Source organism: Pan paniscus, chromosome 15, assembly GCF_029289425.2.
Source record: "Pan paniscus chromosome 15, NHGRI_mPanPan1-v2.0_pri, whole genome shotgun sequence".
In the NCBI taxonomy this organism is placed as follows: domain Eukaryota; kingdom Metazoa; phylum Chordata; class Mammalia; order Primates; family Hominidae; genus Pan; species Pan paniscus.
The window spans coordinates 100,672,865-100,688,660 of NC_073264.2; the positions used below are offsets into that span (position 1 = coordinate 100,672,865).

The 15,796-nt window shown below is 59.3% G+C and overlaps 1 protein-coding gene across 3 annotated transcripts in view; it reads right to left on the reverse strand.

Annotated features, from left to right (window-relative positions):
- CCDC85C (coiled-coil domain containing 85C) overlaps positions 1-15,796 on the reverse strand; it is a 93,590-nt gene that overhangs the window by 6,222 nt on the left and 71,572 nt on the right. For 2 of the 3 annotated variants that reach the window (XM_034938117.4, XM_034938118.2), the window contains exon 3: positions 4,480-4,587. In XM_034938117.4, the coding sequence (XP_034794008.1) occupies positions 4,480-4,587 (108 nt within the window). Of the gene's footprint in view, positions 1-3,089; positions 3,177-4,479; positions 4,588-15,796 lie in introns of all 3 variants that reach the window. The other variant, XM_034938116.2, reaches the window with a different exon arrangement.

The following is a 15,796-nucleotide window of genomic DNA, read 5'->3' on the forward strand; positions in this document are numbered from 1 at the left end:
CCCTGGCCTGGACCTGCTCCCAGAGCCTTGCACGTTGACCGGCTCCTGCCTCCACATGGAGAGCAGGCCCCACCCCTGAGGCTAGGGGGCCTGGGAGCTGCTACCTCCGGAGGCCCCCCGAGCCCTGGGGTCTAGGAAAGCGTCATTGAGGTGGGGCCCAACCCACGCTGAGCCTCGGTTTCCTCGTCTGGACAATAGAAAGGGTCCTCTGCCCCAGGGTGTGTGCAGGCCCCTAACTCCAGCCCAGGCTGTTGGGTCTCTGTAGTGTAGGGAACCCAACAGGGACGCTGGGGATTCCCCCTGGGGTAACGCAAGGGGGCGCCCTGGCCTGACGCAGAAGGCGGCACTCCCCGTGCCGGACAGCAGGGGGCGCCAGTCGCACACATACGGCCCTGGGAGACCTGGGCACCTACACCTTCCTGCACCTTCCGCTGCAGAACACAGGCCATGTGCCAGCCGGCCCCTGGCACCTCTGGCCTCATGTCCCCATCTGCACCAGGCCCCTGGGCTGCCTGTCCTCTTACAGCCCCCGGCTCTAGGGGGCTGGGATTTCTGCAGCACAGGCAGGAGGGAAGCCAGGAGCGTGGGGGTGGGCTGTGCAAGCCGCCCCTCTCCTGCCCGCCTCACTGGGCAGTGGTGGGTGCCAGCGAGGGCATGGCCCGGGATCCTGAAAGTGACACCAGGACTAGACAAAGCCCTAGTGTTACCTCCAGGGCATTCCCGGGGTGCAGGGGCCCCCAACTGCACTAGAACTCAGCCCCCTCGGGCCACACACACCTCCCACTGACTAGGTACCCACTTAGGGCAGATGGGCCCACTGAGTCCTTGCCACACTGCTCCCAGCAGACACTATCTTTTTACATGTTCATACATGCCTTTTTTTTTTTTTTTTTTTTGAGTGAGAGGATCTCACTCTGTCGCCCAGGCTGAAGTACAGTGGCACCATCTCAGCTCACTGCAGCCTTGACCTCCCAGGCTCAAGCAATCCTCCCACCCCAGCTTCCAGCGTAGTTGGAACTACAGGTGCACACCACCATGCCCAGCTTTTTTTTTTTTTTTTTGGTAGAGATGGGGTTTCATCATGTTGCCCAGGCTGGTCTTGAACTCCTGGACTCAAGCAGTCCTCCTGTCTTGGCCTCCCAAAGTGATGGGATTATAGGCGTGAGCCACTGAGCCTGGCCTACATGCCCACTTTACAGACAAAGAGAGTGAGGCTAAGAGAATGGCTTGCCCAAGACCAAACAGCTTGTAAACAATGGGGCTGGGCGCCGAACCCAAGTCCGTGGGACTCCTGAGCTGGTGCCCAAAGTGAGGATACCAGAGAGAACTGAAAATAGACATCCACAAAATACCTGTCGCCAAACGCTCAGAGCAACACCATTCATGTGAGCCCAAACATGGAAGCGATCCAAATGTGCAGCAACAAATGAAGGAATCATGTGTTCCACCCACACAATGGAATAGTATTCAGCCATGAAAAGCAATGAAGACCAATACAGGGTACCTGTGGCTGGACCCTGAGAACAAGATTTGGAGTGAAAGAAGCCTGACACAAAAGGCCACACGTCATGTGATTCCATTTATACGAAATATCCAGAATTGGCAAATCCGTGGAAACAGAAAGCACCAACCAGTCAGTGGTTGCTGGTGGCTGGGAGGAAGGGGGACGGGAGTGACGGCCGATGGGTACAGGGTGTCTTTCTGGGGTGATGAAAATGTTCTACTGTGATGACGGCACAACTCTGAGTGTCCTCCCTTAGGAGGCTGATGGGTATAAACCACCTCCCACCCTCCACTGGGGACCAGCCTGGGCACCTGCCCTGACAGCCAGTGGATGGAGGGTATGGGCAGCAGTGGGCAGGGAGGGGGTGTCCACCCCAGAGAGTCACCTGCTTTACCCAGGGACTCTCCAGCATGCCCTCAATGTGCCCATGACCCACAGGTAGCCTTAAAGGAGACTTGCCTGGGTCTGGAAGGGCCTGTGTCCCAGGCAGTGTCTGAGCCTGGAGACGGCCCTCTCCGGATAACCCCCTCACTCTCCCCGGGGGTCCAAGTGCCAGACATGGGCTCTACAGGCCCCAGCAAGGGCCCGGTGCCCTGTGAACACTCCACGAGGTCCAGCCCCTGGGCCTCTGGCCCTGGCCCTTCCACAGCAGCCACTTCTCCAGGCTTCATCGGCCCCTCCCACGAGACACCTTGACCCCTCAACACCCACTCCTGGGGGCCTGCCCGCCGACCAGCCCCGATCACGGCCCCTGCACCTCAGTTCATCCCACTCCTGGGGGCCTGCCCGCCGACCAGCCCCGATCACAGCCCCTGCACCTCAGTTCATCCCACTCCTGGGGGCCTGCCCGCCGACCAGCCCCGATCACGGCCCCTGCACCTCAGTTCATCCCACTCCTGGGGGCCTGCCCGCCGACCAGCCCCGATCACGGCCCCTGCACCTCAGTTCATCCCACTCCTGGGGGCCTGCCCGCCGACCAGCCCCGATCACGGCCCCTGCATCTCAGTTCATCCCACTCCTGGGGGCCTGCCCGCCGACCAGCCCCGATCACGGCCCCTGCATCTCAGTTCATCCCACTCCTGGGGGCCTGCCCGCCGACCAGCCCCGATCACGGCCCCTGCACCTCAGTTCATCCCACTCCTGGGGGCCTGCCCGCCGACCAGCCCCGATCACGGCCCCTGCATCTCAGTTCATCCCACTCCTGGGGGCCTGCCCGCCGACCAGCCCCGATCACGGCCCCTGCACCTCAGTTCATCCCACTCCTGGGGGCCTGCCCGCCGACCAGCCCCGATCACGGCCCCTGCACCTCAGTTCATCCCACTCCTGGGGGCCTGCCCGCCGACCAGCCCCGATCACGGCCCCTGCACCTCAGTTCATCCCACTCCTGGGGGCCTGCCTGCCGACCAGCCCCAATCACGGCCCCTGCACCTCAGTTCATCCCACTCCAGGGCCGACCAGCCCTGATCATGGCCCCTGAACCTCAGTTTATCACCCGGCCTCCTGGCCTCATGGAGGAGCGACCCCTGCACAGCCCCCACGCTGGCCCCTGACCTCTAGGCACACACAGGCACCAGGATGCACTCACCATGGGGCCCTGGCCATCCACCGCACCCCTGTGGGCCTCACTTCCTCCTCTCCAAAGTAGGGGACACCCCCTCATGCACAGAGCAGTCTAGAGGAAAAAAGGAGGCAAGAGGAACAAACCCTTTCCCAAGGCTGCCTCCTCCAGGAAGCCTTCCTGAACATTCCCAAACTCTGACAGCATTTTATCCGCACTCTCAGGCCTTGAGGCTCGGCCCATGCCTGGGATGTGCTCTCCAGAGGCCTGCAGGGAGACAGCATCTGGTGGGCCTGGTACATGTGAGAGCTGTGCTTGCACAGCACTTCCCAACCTGCAGGCCACGCGGAAGACTTCAGGACATAGCACTGAGTAACTGCTAGCTGCTATTACTCCCTCCCACGATCTGAATGAATGAGAGGCACGGGGCATGAAGACTAAGGAACCAGCCCCGTGAGGGCATCCCTTGGCTTTTCAGAGCCCTCCACCATGAAACAGTTAGAGCCTCGTTCAGCCACGGGACTCCAGATAAATGCTTGGAATATCGGCCATTGGCGGGCTTTGCTGCCTGCACAGGCTCTACAGCTGCATTCCTGGAGAAGGTGGAAGGGCAGCAAAAGAGAAATCGCAGAGCCAGCAGCCAGCACTGAGGCCCAGCAAGCTCTGCAGCGGGGGCCTGGGGTCAGCCTTGTGGGCAAGGGGTGCAGGGGAGAGAGCAGGAAGGGGCACAGCTGCTACAAGCGCACGTGCTGCCCAAGAAGCACCTCCATACACGGCTCTGCAGGTGCCGCAACGAGGACAGCCGGTGCTTCCTAAGCATCCGCCACGCACCCGCCAAGGCTCCCGGAGGCGTGAAGTCCCACAAGGCAAGGCCCCCAGTCCCAGGAGGGCAAGTGGGCCTGGACTCCTGTGGCTCCCCACTGCCATCATATCTATCTACAGGGCACAGTCCTGAGCTAGGTTCCACTTCCCGGGAGCTGGCTCCAAGCTGCCCACCCCATTCCCTCCAGGCCAGGTCAGCCAGGTAGGGGCAGAGGATACCCCTGGAGGCATCAGGCTGGTCATTTCAGTGCAGAATCCACAAACCTGAACCCCAAGCTCCAGGGCTGGCCGGGTACCCTCTCCTCACCATGGCCAAGGAGTGGCACAGGCTAACGAGCCGCTCAGAGGGACAGCGGCTAGGCACGGGCAGCCCTGCGCACGCGGCCTCTGGAGACTGCCCCGCACCTCCAGCAGTGTCAACCCACCTGGGGCTCCGCCTCTAACTGCCACACTGGACGGGACATGGACACAGGGCCTAGGGCTGGGGCTGAACTCAGGCACCCAGATCCTTGTGCCCCTCCGGGCAGGTCACTGGCCCGCCTGAGCCTCAGCCCCTCATCCGGAACAGGTGGGCTTTTTTGGGGTGCACACTCACGTTCTGCAGGGAGTCCTGGTAGGAGGGCGGCAGGGACGCAAGCTGGGACTCCGAGTGGTAGGGCGAGAAGCCTTTCCGCAGCATGCGGAACTCTCCGGAGCCTGCCTGCTGCAGGGGAGAGAAGGAGAGGGGTTAGACGGAGGGCCAGGCTGAGGAGGACAAGGGCCCTGGGCATGGCTCCTCACGGCAGCAGGGGCTGCTCAAAGGCACGGCCCCGGAGGACCCCTCCACCCTCCCCTCCACACGGCTTATCCGTCCCCCGAGCCGGGATCAATCGATCTTCACTCTCCCCAGCTCAAATGTCAGCGATCCACTCTCCAACGTGGGCTTTGTAAACATTTGTTGGATGGCTGAATAAACAGAATGAATGAATGAAGAAGAGCCAGTGAGAGCGAGTGAGGAGAGAGTGTCTCTCCCACCCCGTGACTCACCCTGGCTCCTCCGCTCCAACTTCCTGCCCTTGGGTCCCTGCACAGACGGCACCACTCACAGGGCCTGGGCCAGCCATCGGCAGCAGATGGGGCCACATCCACAGGCGAGGCCTCCCACCTCCCACGGGTTCGGGTTCGGGGCTCTCTAGGGATGCTCCGCCCAGGCTGCCTCCCCCATCGGATGGGCAGGGAGCTCCTAAAGCAGGTCCTGGGTGCTGCCTCTGAATCCCTAAGAACTCGTGCAAGCTGTGGGGTCGTAACTAACTCCTGCACACAGGAGGGAGGGAGGAAGGCTTGGCCTTAGACCCTTTGCTTAAGAGCAAAGCAAACACCACCGACCCCCAGAATTTGGAGCTGGGGCTGGGACCAGGAGCCAGAATGAATCCACAGGTCCCATAAACTTCTCGGGTCAGTCCCACAGTGCCCCTCCCCTGGCCCGGCCCAGCAGAAGGCCCGGCCTTTCTTTTCTTTCTGCATCACTAAAGGGTTTTGGGTGTTTCTGGCCGAAACACCCTTTTCTACTTCAAAGGAACTGAGAGAAAGCGGCTGGGCAGATAAAACACTGTGGAATGTCCCATAAATCAGCAGGCTGTTGAGTTACCCAAACAAACTGCAGGGGCAGGGGAGGCCCAGGCTGGGGCTGGGCTGGGGCAGGGGCAAGGAAGGCAGGACAGGCTGCAGCCATGTCTGGGGTCCCAGTTCCACTCACCAGCCCCTCAGCCTGGCTGTGAAAGATCCCACACACACCCTGCTTGCCTCCCTCAAAAGCTGGACCTGGCCCCGCACTTCTCAGAAGCCCCAGCCTCACTGAGGTCCAGCTCTTGTGTTCTCCCAGCCCCATCAGAGCCCTGGCCAGGCCCCCCACTGGGGCTGGGAGGTCTCAAGAGCTTGGCTCAAGGGCCAGCAAACAGCCATGTCCTGCGGGGGTGAGGAGGCAAGTGGATGCTCTATTACCAGCTCCCACGGAGGCCACGGAGCCAAGACAGGAAAGCAGGGATCCGGCACTGACTCCCCTCATTAAATAGCCCACACCCACCAGACGCCGGTCAGCCAGGGCAGCCGGGCACTGGAGGCTGGGAGCTGCTTCCTGGGCCTCAGGGAGGACCTGGGTGTGGTCCAAGGTCAGGGAGGGACATAAAGGAGAGAGAGAGAAGTGGGAACCAACCTTCCTGCAGGGCCCCCAAAGTGTGATGGGTTTTAGATAACCCTGGCGAGCATCACAAAGGGGTCTCAGCACGGGGGCCTTGGGCACAGCCCTGAACCATCAAATGGGACTGCCGTGCCCTGACCACGGCATTAACCCTGGCTGACCCTGCCTAGGTTAACTAGAGGCACTCACGGCCCGCAGGTGGAGGTCAGATCAAGGAAAGCCCCCTCCCCATCCACCAGGTACCAAAAAGAGGAAGAGGCTACAGCCCCCACCCCTAGGCCCAGCACTCACTCACCCTCCCCCAACCATGAGTGACACCCCTCCCCCCACCCCATCAGAGCCACCCATGCCTCCCTGGGTCACCTCTCCTGAGAGATGTACCCCTAGCTCCACTTAAGGGTGAAAATTCCAAACCACCTGATTTTCTTGGCCAGGACTCTGCAACAGTAAGAGAGTTACAAAATCTTCTCCAATGGAGAATGCATTCTAAGCCAGCACACACTCTGAATGCGTGCGTGCACATACACACAGTCTGACTACTGGGCCACACAGCCAGGAAGGGTACACCTGGGATTGGAACAGCTGCCCTCCCCTTCAGCCGGCCCTGCCCTGCCCTGCCCTGCTCAGCTTCTGTTTGGACTCCAGCGTCCCTTCCTCCACATCCTCTCTGGCCCTCGACCAAATGGGCTCCCACGTGCTGTTACCGAAAACGCAGGTTTGTGCTGCCGTCCCCTCCCCTCCCCCAGATAATTTCCCTGGGAGGAGATGTGTGTGCGTGAGCGTGAGGGAGGTTTTTAATTAGCTGCACGCAATTCCCACCCTTGCCTTCGGTGAGCCTCTATAAACATTTGCATGTCCATAGAACTTTATTAGCAAGCCACAAAGCCAGGCAGGAAAAACGCACAATCTCTCATTAAGGGGCAATGTGACTAATGGCGCATCAAATGAGTAACCATTATTGCACTTAAATCCAAATTAAAAATCCTGCTATGAGACAGGTCGCTGCCTTTGCAGAATGAGATTCCCTAGGATTTCCCCGAGGAGGGGAAGCAGGAGCTGAAATCACCTGCTGGGCTTGTTCTGCACACAGAGAAGAGCTCCAGCTAAGGAAGGTGCTGGCCCTTCCTCAGGCAGAGGCAGGGGGTCCACTGCCGCTCCCCAGAAACACCCGCCTGCCCAGTCTTCCTCGGGTGGCTCCCTCAGGACCCAGGGAGAAGGGATCTTACACACAGAGCTGCCAGCTCAGAGCTCAAACAAGATTTCCCGAATCCTTAACAGGGTGGGGCCAGCCCTGCCAAACACTCAGCGTGGCCCCTTCCACCCTGGCCAGGCCCAATCCGCATTACTCACTTCTAGAGCCTCCAGAGGGCAGCATGAGTGTCCTGGACTAGGGAGGAAGAGACCCAGGAGGTTGCAGGGCCTCCTTTTCCACTGAGGACCGGAGTTCAGGACACCCCCAGCCTGTATCCAGGGCCTTCACTGCAACACTGCCCGACTCGGGGCCCAGCGAGGACTCGCTGGGTGAACTCCAGTTGTTCCCCAGCCCTTTCTGGGCCTCTGCAGTGCGGCCCAGCCTTCTCCCCAGAGGGGAACCCCGTCCTGCAGGGAATGCCTGCCTGCAAAGCTGCAGGGGGCCTATGTGGGGCCACCCTGGGGTGACCCCTAGGGAGCATTGTCAGAGGGGGTGCTGAACAGAAAGAGGGTAAGACATGGAGACAGAGCCCACCCGCCCCAGCCTGCCCACCTGAGGCTGCTTGTTTGGGAAGGATGGGTGGGGTGGCTGAGGGCAGGAAGCGCCTTTCTGGGCTGTGCTCAGGGGAGCTGCTGTCACCCTGCTTCCTGCTCCCAGAGAGCTTTTGGGCCCTCAAATGTGCTGCATCGGTTATGTGTCCGAGAGGCACAAACAGAGCGCCTCCTGTGTGCCAGGCACCACGCTGTGCCCCATCAGGGAGGCAGCAACTAAAGGGGAGTGAGGGCTGGGGGTGCGAGTGGAGGCAGGCACTGAAGAGGGGGTGCCCTGTGTCCCCACCTGGGCAGCCTGCCCACAAGTGACCACTTGGACCACCAGACTGGGAGCCCCAGGCTGATTCATACGGAATGCCCTGGGAAGGAGTCCCCGTGGAAGGGCCACCTGGCGTGACTCTGGACCGGTGTCTCAGTGCTCGGTGCAGGGATGGGTGGGGACCTGCGAGGCTCCTCCCTCCTCAGCACCCTCCAGGATGCCTGCCTGACAGGTGAGCATGGGCCCTTGGCACCGTGTGGCACAGCACAGCTCGGCTCAGCCGGACAGCCAGGTGTGGCCAGGGTCCAGGACCACAGTGGACAGCAACGCAGCCACATCCCTCTCCCCCTCCCAAATTTAGGTCATGCCAATGACTGTGTCTGACTTAGGAGACACTGTGGGGCTCAGGGAGAGGACCCCAACACAGGCCTCCCCCAGCCCAGACTCTCCTGGGTCAGGTGCCCTCCTGTTTCTGGCCTGTGGGGGCTCCAGGGGATCTGTCACAAGAGGCCAGTTTCACCGCAGCTGAAGAGCTTGAAGGTGCCGTCTGCAGAGAGGGGCCTACATCCACCCTCAGAGCAATGGGAACCTGGGCAGGAAAAAGCCACATGAGCCCAGGCCCCGTGCAGCTCCTGCAGGCACTAACAATGCCTCTGCCCTGAGCGTGTGCTGAGAGGGTCTCCAGGTCCCCGTGGTCACTGTGCAGTCCCCAGGCTGGGATGGGGGCCAGGTTGGAGGACAGGGAGCTGGAGAGAGCTCCTTCCAGTTCACATTTCCTGCCAATCCCACTCCCACAGATGAGCCATCATCCCAGGGGCTACGGAGGCGAGAGGTGAGACCCAGGGGGCAAGGCCACAGCCCAGTGACCACCCCGTCCCCAAGACCTGGCGACCTCCCTCCAGGAAGAGGAAGTGGGGGCAAGGCCAGGGCCCAGGGAACACCCCGTCCCCAAGACCTGGCGACCTCCCTCCAGGAAGAAGAAGCACTGTGGGAGCTCCCAGGGTTGGTCAGTGATGCGTAATCAATGGTCTGGGTGCCGAGTAATAAACCCAGGGCCTCAGTGGCCTGTCAGGCTGACACCTCCACCCAGGAAGTGCTGGAAGACAGTGCACCCTCAGCTGGCTGGGCTGGGGGACCCACCTGGAAGCAGAGGCTCGAATGCGTGACTTGGGGAGACCATTCTCCCACCAGGGGCCCCAGCAGCTCCAGGGGCAGCTGGGGCCACAGACTAGCCTGGGCTCCACTGTCCTGCTCCAAACTAAAGCCCACCAAGATTCAGCTGTCATCCGTCTCGGAGATCCTCAGAGGGAGAGTGCAGAGAAAGCAGGGAGGACGCAGGACAGGGCAGGGGTCAGGGCTGTGCAGCGTAGCACAGAGGCCTCCACAGAAGACAGGCCTCAACTTGACCCCACGGGAACCACACCAGAGTTGTTCCCACGAGGGCACGCAGGAGGTTTGTGTCCACACGTCCGTCAGTCATGCCTGTGGGCTGCTCTGGAAGGGGAGGGAGACTTGGCACTGCGTAATGACGTTGTTGGTTTATCGTCTGTCTGCATGGCTGGACAGGTGTGGTTCACCTCCCAGCCCAAGCCCAGGTCTGGCACACAGTTGGTCAATGGTTCTCAAATGGGGGTGATGCCCCCAGAGGACAACTCGCAGTGTCTACAGACACTTTTTAGTGTCGGCTCGGGCACGGGGTTGAAGACCCCCGGAGGGGTAATGCGGGGCAGGTATTCTGGGGCAGGCAGTCTCAGGACGGGGAGAAGGGGACAGAAATGAAACCATGTGGAGGCCTGAGAGCTGGCAGGAGAGTGGCCAGTGCCTAAAGGGCCTGGCTCCACGGGTCTCGAGGCTGGGCACAGGTGGGAGCCGAGTTCACCCAGCAGCTCCCCAGTCCCAGGCCCTGTCCAGCAGGGATCTGGCTGCAGCCCAGGGTGCCTGGCATGGTGACTCATGCTGACCCTCAGAACTGTGCAACCCACGCAGAACCCTCAGCCCAGTGCCCACCCAGCTCAGCAGCCCTGGAGACCTCCCTCAAGGACCCAGGCAGCTTCCCACCGGGAGCCACAGCTGGGTGGGCATGTGGGCCCCGGCCTCGTCTCCACTAACTCATGCAGACTTGCAAGCCTCTTCTCCCTCCAAGCAGGTGTCTCGCTTCAAAGTGGGGATTCGCACCAGCCCTGCCACCCTGCAGAGGCGGGAGGACCCCGGGCACCTGGGCAAGGTGCGTGAGAAGGGGCTCACACCACGGAGAGCCCTCGGGGGCGGTCGCTGCATCACTGTCTTGCTATTATTTTGCAAAACTGGAAGTTTCGCCAGTAATGCCAGCTCGAGGAGAGGGCAGATCCCAAGGAGACTCTAAAGGTAGGGCCAGCGCAGCCTGGGAAGGAAGTGCTCCCAGGAAAGAACGGGAGGGTGCTGGGGAGTGGGGGACAGAGCACACAGCAGCGCACAGCACACAAAGCAGCCTCCCGACCCCCACAAACACCACTGCAAACACGCCTCCCACCAGGCAGCTCTACCTGAAGCCAGCTTCTCGGGCGGCCATAGGGGCGGGGCAGCTAGAAGGAAGGAGAACAGTGTCACCCAGTAAATGCCAACCATGCCCATCACTCTGCCCAGTGCCTTCCCTGGACATCTATTAGCCCAAAGCCACCAGGACCTCAGCTGAGCCGGAGTGGTTTTCCCACACCGAAGGCCAGGGTTGGGGCTCGCCAAGGCGACTCCAGGAGCTCCACGTCTTCAGAAACTCCAGATTCATAAGGACTCACTGAAGACCTGCCATGTGCCCGGCACTGGGTCCCTAGGAGCACCCACCACCCCCCATAGCCCACCCCAAAACTCACACCAGGGTGGAGCCACCCCAAGTGCCCTGCTACCCTCCCAGGGAAAAGCAAACCTTTGAGAAGCCCTGGGATGGGGTGCCCCGGCCTAGAGGCACCCCAAGATCCCAGCAGCTCAGAGAGGCCAGGTGGGGGATGCACGCCCTATCTGGCCCCCTGTTCTAGCCTCAAGGCAAAGATGACCTGCAAGGTCGCCCACAACAGCTACACAGTCATACCAACTGGATTTACTTTCTTTTTCTTCTTTAATTTTGAGAGAACTCATTTGTAGGGGGGAACAACACACACTGGGGCGTGTTAGGGGGACAGGGGGGAGGGAGAGCATCAGGAAGAAGAGCTAATGCATGCTGGGCTTATTACCTAGGCCATGGGCTGATCTGTGCAGCAAACCACCACGGCACACGTGTACTCATGTAACAAACCTGCATGTCCTGCACATGTACCCAGGAACTTAAAACAAAAGTTGATAGGGAAAAAAAAGGAAAATAAAAAAAGAACAAGGGGGCTGCCGCTTCAGCTGGGGGTCCAGAGACATATTCCCAATCTGCACTCAGATCAGGCGGTAGAGATGAAGGTGCAGCCATGTGTGGCTGATGTCACTTACCCATGGCTGGCACTGCTCCTCCCTTGGTCCCCATGTCATTTCACACCCGAAATCCCATTTTTCAAACTCACGTGTATGTGCCATTCAGGGTAACACACAGACCAGTCTTGTCCACCACGCAGACCATCCCTCCCTTCCCAGGTCCCTCTGCAGGCCCATTACTTGTTCCAGTGAGGTAAGTGAGGGACAGGCCTGTGGGAGCTTTGAGGTGTGCAGTTTTGTGTGTGTGTGTGTGTGTGTTTTGTTTCTTTTGTTTTTTTGTTTTGTTTTGTTGTTTTGTTTTTGAGATGAAGTTTCACTCTGTCACCCAGGCTGGAATGCAGTGCTGCAATCTCGGCTCGCTGCAACCTCTGCCTCCAGGTTTCAAGCAATTCTCCTGCCTCAGCCTCCCAAGCAGCTGGGATTACAGGTGCCGGCCACCATGCCCAGCTAATTTTTGTATTTTTTAGTAGAGACGAGGTTTCACCATGTTGGCCAGGCTGGTCTTGAACTTCTGATCTCAGGTGATCTGCCAGCCTTGGCCTCCCAAAGTGCCAGGATTACAGGCGTGAGCCACTGCGCCCAGCTGAGGGGTGCAGATTTGCAAAACCCAAATCCTACCTTGGCTGAGTAAGCCAGAGCAGCTCCTCAACTTTCCGGGCCTCTGTTTGTTTGCACATAAACTGGCGTCAGGCGGAGGCTGGCGGAGGCTATGGCTGGCCCACAATGGACAGGAAAGATCACGGTGGTTAACCCACCACCCTTACTGCCAACCGCCCGACTCCCAGTCCTTTCCACAATTTGCCTTTTCATCCTCTGAACAATGTATGTGTCAGACACCATTAGTGTCCCCATTTTGCAGAGGGAGAAACTGAGGTGCAGAGAGGTTAAGCGACCTGTTCAGTGCCACTCTGCTGGCAGGTGGCACCAGTGAGAGTTGAACCAGGCCCTCTGGCACTGGCATCCTGCACTTGGCCTGTCAGCCCTGGTGACTCTCCCCCAGCATCTGGCTCACGGTGGACACTCCTTACACTGCTGGTGCTAGGGCACGGAGGTGGAATTTCCTGTCTCCATTCTGCCCACATTGCGAGACTGACCATCTGTTCATTGGCTGGAAGGCTGGAAAGAGGGGGTTTCCTCCCTGGGCAAGGGAGAGGCCAAACTGACTCTGAGGTTCGACTAAGGAAGCGTTTAAAGTCCTCCAGAGACCCAGAGACTACACTGCCTATGACAGAGGTGATACGGTATGGCGGCTAACCCAAGACGCCAAACACGCAGGGCAGGGAAGGGCTTGGAGCCTGCTACCAAGGCATGGAAACGCTGACCAACAGAGATGCCCACGTGGACCACCGCAATGCCAGCATCTCCGGAGGAACCCGGGCTCAGGACAGCCCATCCTCCTCGGGACACAGAACTGAAGCGTTGGCCATGGATTCAGACAGCGGCAGATCGATCCCCTCTTCCCCGCCCCTTGAAGGGCTCAGAACTCAAAGGACAAAGAGCAGCGGTTCCTCGGGGATGGGCCAGGCCCAAGGGGCAGCAGAGGGCACATGGTCAGCCAGACCTCGAAAGATCCCAGGCCCTTGGGACCTCCTGGGGTGCTTCCCAGGGGCCACGTCACACTGCGCTGGGCATCACCTCCCAGGTGAGGACACTGAGGCTCTGGGAGAGAGAGGATTTCACCTGAAGCCACACAGCAGGTGAGCGCTGGGGCGGGGGCTACTGGAGTTTACAGGGAGAAGAGCCTGTCTACAAGCTGAAGAGAGAGGCCTCAGAAGGAGCCAGCCCTGCTGATGCCTTGATCTCAGACTTCCAACCTCCAGGACTGTAAGGAAATAAATTTCTGTGGTTTAAGTCCCCCAGTCTGTGCAACTCTGTTATGGCAGCCCTACCAGACGAATACAACATCCATGTCAGGAAATCCACCTTCATCCAGACCTCAGTTTCCCCATCTGTGCCTAGTGTGAATTCTGGGTCTCTTTCAGCAGCCCTTTGGTACGTGGCAGGCCAGGGGAGAGGTGGGCACAGCATGGGGGAAGAGGGGAGAGGAGGAGGGCGGGCTGGGGGCCCTTCAGTCACCAGCCCAGACCCCAGCCTCGCTCCCCAAGCTGGCCCTCTGGTCTAGGGAGAGAGAATATCAGGAGAGCTCCCTGCTCTTTTGTAAAGCTGGCTTTTTTGGCGCACAATGGAGTCTTCATTTATCAGCCCAGCAGGGGAGTTAACGAGAGGCCCCAGCGTCAATTACAGCCGCCCCCAGCCCAGCCCGGCTGGGCACAGAGAATCCACAGGAAAAATAAGAACGCGCACGGAGTCTTGAGATGAATCATCGCGGAGGAAGCAGCTGTGTTGATGAAATTTTAAAGCCAACATGAGAAAGAAAATACGAACAGCAATACAGTAATTGAGTCTGTGAACATGCTGGCACATTTTTAATTAAACCTATTTTGGAGTTAAATAGAGGCCATGGGTTTGGGGGGGTGGGACCGCGGAGAGTAGGAATCCAGGGAGGCTCCCTACCCTCCCACCCAAACCCCAAAGCCACGTCACCTTATGCTATTCCAGAGAAGAGCATTCCTCTCTCCTGCTTTTCACCAACAGGAAGAGTCCCTGCTTTGCGCAGAGGTGGGGGTTTCTGTACAACTTGATTTCCCTGACAAGATTTAAATGCCAGAATCACAGAATCTCACGAGCCAGAGTCCATGAGGCTTAGGACAGCATCTCATTCAAGGCTGCGAACTCTTTCTTCAAGATTCCCAAACATAGTCACCCAGCCACCTCTTGATTATCTCCAAAGATGGTACCCTCACTACCTGCTGAAGCCCTCCCTTGGTTAAGTGGGCCTTCCTTATTCTGAGCAAGAACAGCCTCCCCTCTTGGCCGTGGAGACTGGACAGGGATCAGCCACAGGCTCCCCAAGACACATCCACCCAGTTCAACCATGCTGAGCACTGGAGACACCAATGTGGCCACTCAGACCCTGCAGCCCTGTCCTGGAGAAGATGACAGTCCCACAGGGGTGGGGGCCAGGATCCACAAGGGTGGGTCATGACACCCTATCAGCAAAGGTGGGCAGCCCAGGGACTGAGAGAGCTCAGGGCAAGCACCAGGCCACCTGTGGGTAGTCAGGGAGGGCTGCAGACAGGAGGCCAGGAGGATGGAGACTAAGTAAACCCCATCTTCCTGGCGCCTCCCTGAGAATGGGGCCACCACTTTCCTCACAGGCAGTGCCCTGCCATGAGCTCTCTTCACCTCCCCTATCCTCCAGGGGCCTCTCTGTGCATGTGGGTCCTGCAGGCTGGGCAAGGTGGTGGTCAGGCAGGAACAAGGGTGAGACTGGCCTGCCAGCCCTGCATCCCCAGGGCCACATACATAGTAGGTGGTCAGTTACACACTGAGTGAATGAGTGCCCACTTCTCAGATGAGCAAACACAGGTCTGGGAGAGAAAGTGGCTCAAGGATCCCCAAAAAGCTGGTGCCACTGAAGCTGCCCCAGGAATCCAAAGGCAGGCTTGGGACCCACTGCTGCCGAGAGCCAGGGGCCCCTCCCTCACCCCGTCTCTCTGTCTCTCTCTCTCCTGCATGGCTCAGAACAGCAGTGCCTTCCTCCATGGCCAGCAGGAACCCCACCCATGATCCCAGCTCCTCTGGTTCTTCTTCTTTTTTTTTTTTTTTTTTTTTTGAGGTGGAGTCTCACTCTGTTTCCCAGGTTGGAGTGCAGTGGGGCAATCTCGGCTCACTGCAACCTCTGCCTCCCAGGTTCGAGCAATTCTCCTACCTCAGCCTCCCAAGTAGCTGGGATTACAGGCACGTGCCACCCTGCAAGGCTAATTTTTGTATTTTTAGTAGAGACGAGGTTTTGCTGTGTTGCCCAGGCTGATCTCAAATTCCTGACCTCAAGTGATCCGCCCACCTCAGCCTCCCAAAGTGCTGGGGTTACAGGTGTGAGCCACCACACCCAGCCGTGGCTCCTCTGGTTCTGCTGATGCCATGGGCTCTGGGGATGCCACCAGCTCCTGGAGCCTTTGTTATGAGGTTCAGGGGCCTCCACTGCAGCATGGGGACAGGGCACTGGGGCCAAGGCCCCAGCAGCATACGGCTGCCTCCTTTCAGGGTACGGGGTATGGCCCTGACAACACTTGCTGGGATCCCCAGGGCAAGACCTCTGCCTGCTGCAGAGTCCATGCTGAGAAAGCAGCTAGGGATGGGCCCTGGGTGCCCTCCTGCCACACCACACAGAGATACAAGCTCCTTCAGCAACCACTCCAGCAGCATGGTTTGACTGGGCATCATTTGGTGAGAAAGCAAATT